Here is a 4,279-nt window from a genome sequence, read left to right as displayed (position 1 = left end):
ATGAATTGTCTGATATGAACTGCTGAAGCCACAATTACATTTTCCTCCAACATGATGACCTGTTGATCTGACACTGCTGTCAACAAATTAACGGATTCAATAAAGATTGCATAATGACTCTAGAAACCTCAACATGTATACATATTTATATATATATATTAAAATGTAAATAAGCAGAGCTGTGTTATTGTATTTCATTTCATTTCGTTGCTTTTCACGGTAAAGATAATCAGAGTAGATGAGCCGAGGTGGTGACGTCATCGAGTACTCTGCTGTCCCAATTGCACATCAACGGCGATGGGTTCTCCTGTACTTGAGTATTGAGACACAGCCAGGCTGGTTTTGAAATGCCTACTGCATACTACTGACGATCGATGTATGCATAAGTGGCCATATGTATGTACTACTGTAATAGCGCATACTACGTCATACTACGCACTACGTTCTGCACTAGTACTCGTAGTTTTTGGTTTTTCCTAACATAGCCACAGTCTTCTACAGTGTTGCATTATGGGTTGTTTGTAGCTTAATGTTGCTTTGCTAGCAAATGCTATCAAGTGTGGTTAAAGTGAGTCTTTCAGAGTCAGGGAACACTCAAAGTGTATGTTTAGCTCAGTTTGATTTAGTTTGTTACTTAAGGCTTGTATGATGTCTTTGCTGCAATGAAGGAAATAAGCTTATCATTACTAAAATTTAGTTCATGGCCTCTCCCAACATTAAAAAAAAATAAAATAAATGAATAAAAAATGAAGTTGTCAGAAAATCCAAATAATCAAATCAAACATCCAAGAATACCAGCATTTAGACAAAATGAACTCAAAAAATCAACAAAAAAAAAAAGCTGTCAGAGACACTGATTCAGTCATACAGTGTTTTATGGAGACAGACAGTTGTGTCACACTGTTAGAGTAAGGCACAAGGCTCCAACAAACCTTCGCATCAAAACTGTTGACAAATGTCTAGATCTGATCTTTTATAGTGAATGTGTTGGTATTTATTATTTTTAATGTAAAATTCATATTGTTTGGATGATTCAATACAAAATCTACTGTGCCCTAAGAGTTCCTTTCTTTGTGATTATGAATTCTTATTGCAATGTCAGTATATTTCTGTGTTTCAAAAACCTCTAAAACAATACTTACTTACCAGAGCTTGCACAAAAACATAAAAAGGAGACAGTGCCTGACAGAAACCAGAGTTATTTTCTTAGAGGTCTCTAATGAGAAAGTGACAGTCTGCATTTTGCCCTCCATCCTCATCTGAGAGTTATAGCTTTGGCAGGGACACACAAAGGCCATGCCTGGCCATGATCGAGAGTTATTCTGATAAAGAAGACTTAGCCTGGTCCCACAGTGGCAGGAAATGAGACAGCCCTCACATCTCCCTTGACAATTCAAGCAGATAATCTACCAATCATATTCAGCCAAAACAGTAACCACACCTCGCAAGTTGAGTGTGCATTTCCAGTCTGTGAGTGACCCATACCCAAACCCTTATAAAGAATATGGACTAATTCTGAATTAACACATCCTTCTCATGGAGATAATTAATCATGTGAAAGAAGAAAGCGGTTGATACTGACAGAGAAGTGAACTTAAATCTGAGAGAAGACATTATTGGGAAGAACCAGACAAAAAATCACAATCATCATAACCAACAGAATCACTAACTCACTAAGCACAGGTCAAATGACAACTGTGGACAGATCAAGCAAAAGCTAACTTCTACTGAATTACAGACGTTGAAATATGAAGTGTTTCATCCACTGTCAATAATGCTTGTCATTCTAGTTCCCGTGCCTATTTACACTGGGGCTATTAACACAGGGGAGGAGTCGGCACTGTGACTACTCTCTATGCTAAAAAACTGGAGATTTTATAAAGGTCATTTGGGTGCCTCAACCCAACTTTTTTTTTCTAACCTCAAAGTTTACACCTAAAAGTATGCACAAATAAGTATTAATTTTTTTTTTTTTTTTTTTTTTATCAAAAATTGATCTTTTGAAAAATTATGAACAACAAAAGTCTGTGATAAGTGCACAAATGAAAGGAACTCTAAACTTCAAAAAGCCGTTTTCTTACTGCACTCTATTTTTGCGCTCTTCCTCTGCCATTTTGTTGATGACATCATCGGGAGAGCAAAACAGCAGATTTAAGCCCAGATCAAATGTAAGAGGTTGCATTTTTTCAGATTCTCAATACATATTTCTATTTCTTCTTTATGCAAGACATTTTATAAAAGTCTTACTTATTAAAATGCTATATATACCGTATTGGCCCGAATATAAGACAAGGTTTTTTTTTGTTGAAAACAATGTGAAAATGTGGGGTCGTCTTATAATCGGGGTCTAGCCATTTACTCAAGCTGTCAGTTGTCTGGAGTCGCTGGACGAACGCAGCAGCAGAGGGCGCCAGTTTTTTTTTTAAAGCCAATGACCTCACTGTGGCTGGGGTCATCTTTCTTTCACAGCAGAGAAGAAGTGATAAGAGATGAAAAAATGGAGAGTTGCGGGCCAGAACGGAGTGGACAAGTTTGCAGACTTTTAAGGCAGAGTTATGACGCTAATTTTAAGATAATGGTGGTCAACGAAGCAGAGGCATCAAATAACTGTTAGGCTGCCAAGAAATACGGAGTTACGGAGTGTAATGTCCGAAGATGGCGCGTCCAAAAAGACCGTCTGAAAAATGCCAATAGCAAGAGAAAAGCTTATCGAGGTCCTCAAAGTGGCCGTTTCCAACAAATCGATAGGAGGGTATGTGAATTTGTTATCGGGAAACGTAACGAAGGCATGCCCATTACCAGGGCCGTCATCCGGCTGAAAGCTCTGGACATCGCTAAGGAGTTAAACATACCCGCCACCGAGTTTAAAGCCAGCATCGGCTGGTGCAGGAGGATGATGCGCCGGAGCGGCCTCGCATTACGGTGCAGAACCAGCCTGGCCCAGCACCTGCCGTCTGACTTTGGAGAGAAGCTGCAGTCTTTTCAGCGCTATGTGATTGGCTTGAGGAAAAAACACTCATACCCCCCTGATCAGATCGGGAACGCCGACCAAACCCCTGTGTTTTTTGACATGCCCACGCCCGTGACCGTGCACAAAAAAGGCGAGACGTCTGTGATTGTGAAATCAACTGGAAATGAAAAGAGTCGGGTCACCGTGATGTTGGCGTGCCTGGCAGACGGGACAAAGTTGCCCCCTTATGTGATTTTAAAATGCAAAACGGTGCCAAAAGAGGTGATGCCAGCTGGCATTGTTGTACGTGCCCAGGAAAAGGGCTGGATGGAGAGTGAACTTGTGGTGGACTGGCTTAAAGTGGTGTGGGGAAGACGGCGCGGGGCTCTAAAAAACAAGAGAAACATGCTCATTATGGATGCTTTTCGCGGACACCTGACAAACGCTGTCAAAGCTCAGGTGAGGAAGATGAATGGCGATTTAGTCATCATACCAGGAGGAATGACGAGCCAGCTACAGGTGTTGGATGTGGTGGTTAACAAGCCGTTTAAGGATAATCTGCGCAAGAGGTACACCGAGTGGCTCCTGGCAGGTGACCACGCGCTCACACCGTCTGGAAAAATCCAAAAGCCAGCTGTACGCCAACTTTGTGAATGGATTCTCCAGGCGTGGGATGAAGTGACATCAGAGAGCATCATCAGTGGATTCAAAAAGTGCTGCATCTCAAATGCATTGGATGGGAGTGAGGATGATGTTCTGTGGGAGGAGACGGGACTGCAGGCTGAGAGTGGGAGTGACAGCGAGCACAGCGGGGCTGAGGACGTATACGAGTAAAAGCCTCATGCAGACTTTTGATGAGACATTATGTGAGCAAAGTTCTGATTGCATTCTAGTTGGAGTGTTGCAAGATTTCAGCTAAATGTGTCAGTACAGTGTTTTTTTTTCAGTGTTTACGTAATTGCACAAATCGTCTTACATATAGATATTACCTTTCAATGCAGATTGCCTTAGCTTTGCATATTTTGCCAAAAATTAAAGCACTCTGTGATTATTATTTCAATGAATTTCTTAGCACTTCAATATAAAATTGTTTCTTTAAACAAAGTAAATTTGGGTCATCAGTCTTTTTTTCCCCTAAAAATTGGTCCTGGAAAGACGGGGTCGTCTTATAATCAGGGTCGTCCTATATTCGGGTCAATACGGTAAATGTTAAACATGGATTTCCACATGTACAGGACCGGTATTTGGAGGAATGGCTTCAAGTTTATGTTGTTTCACACTGTGTTACACCCTGTGTTNTAAATGTTAAACATGGATTTCCACATGTAC

General features: G+C 40.8%; 1 protein-coding gene across 1 annotated transcript; it reads left to right on the top strand.

Annotated features, from left to right (window-relative positions):
• Window positions 1–2,497: 2,497 nt before the first annotated feature.
• Window positions 2,498–4,066, top strand: LOC103353862 (pogo transposable element derived with KRAB domain). The gene is given in 1 exon segment (XM_008277033.1): window positions 2,498–4,066. A coding segment is annotated over 1 exon segment (1,287 nt). The 3' UTR covers window positions 3,785–4,066.
• The last annotated feature ends 213 nt before the right edge of the window (window positions 4,067–4,279 follow it).

Source organism: Stegastes partitus, unplaced genomic scaffold (assembly GCF_000690725.1).
Source record: "Stegastes partitus isolate 25-593 unplaced genomic scaffold, Stegastes_partitus-1.0.2 Scaffold86, whole genome shotgun sequence".
Taxonomy (NCBI): Eukaryota; Metazoa; Chordata; class Actinopteri; family Pomacentridae; genus Stegastes; species Stegastes partitus.
Note: the sequence above shows the minus strand (reverse complement) of the source record. Positions and strands in the feature narration are given on the sequence as shown.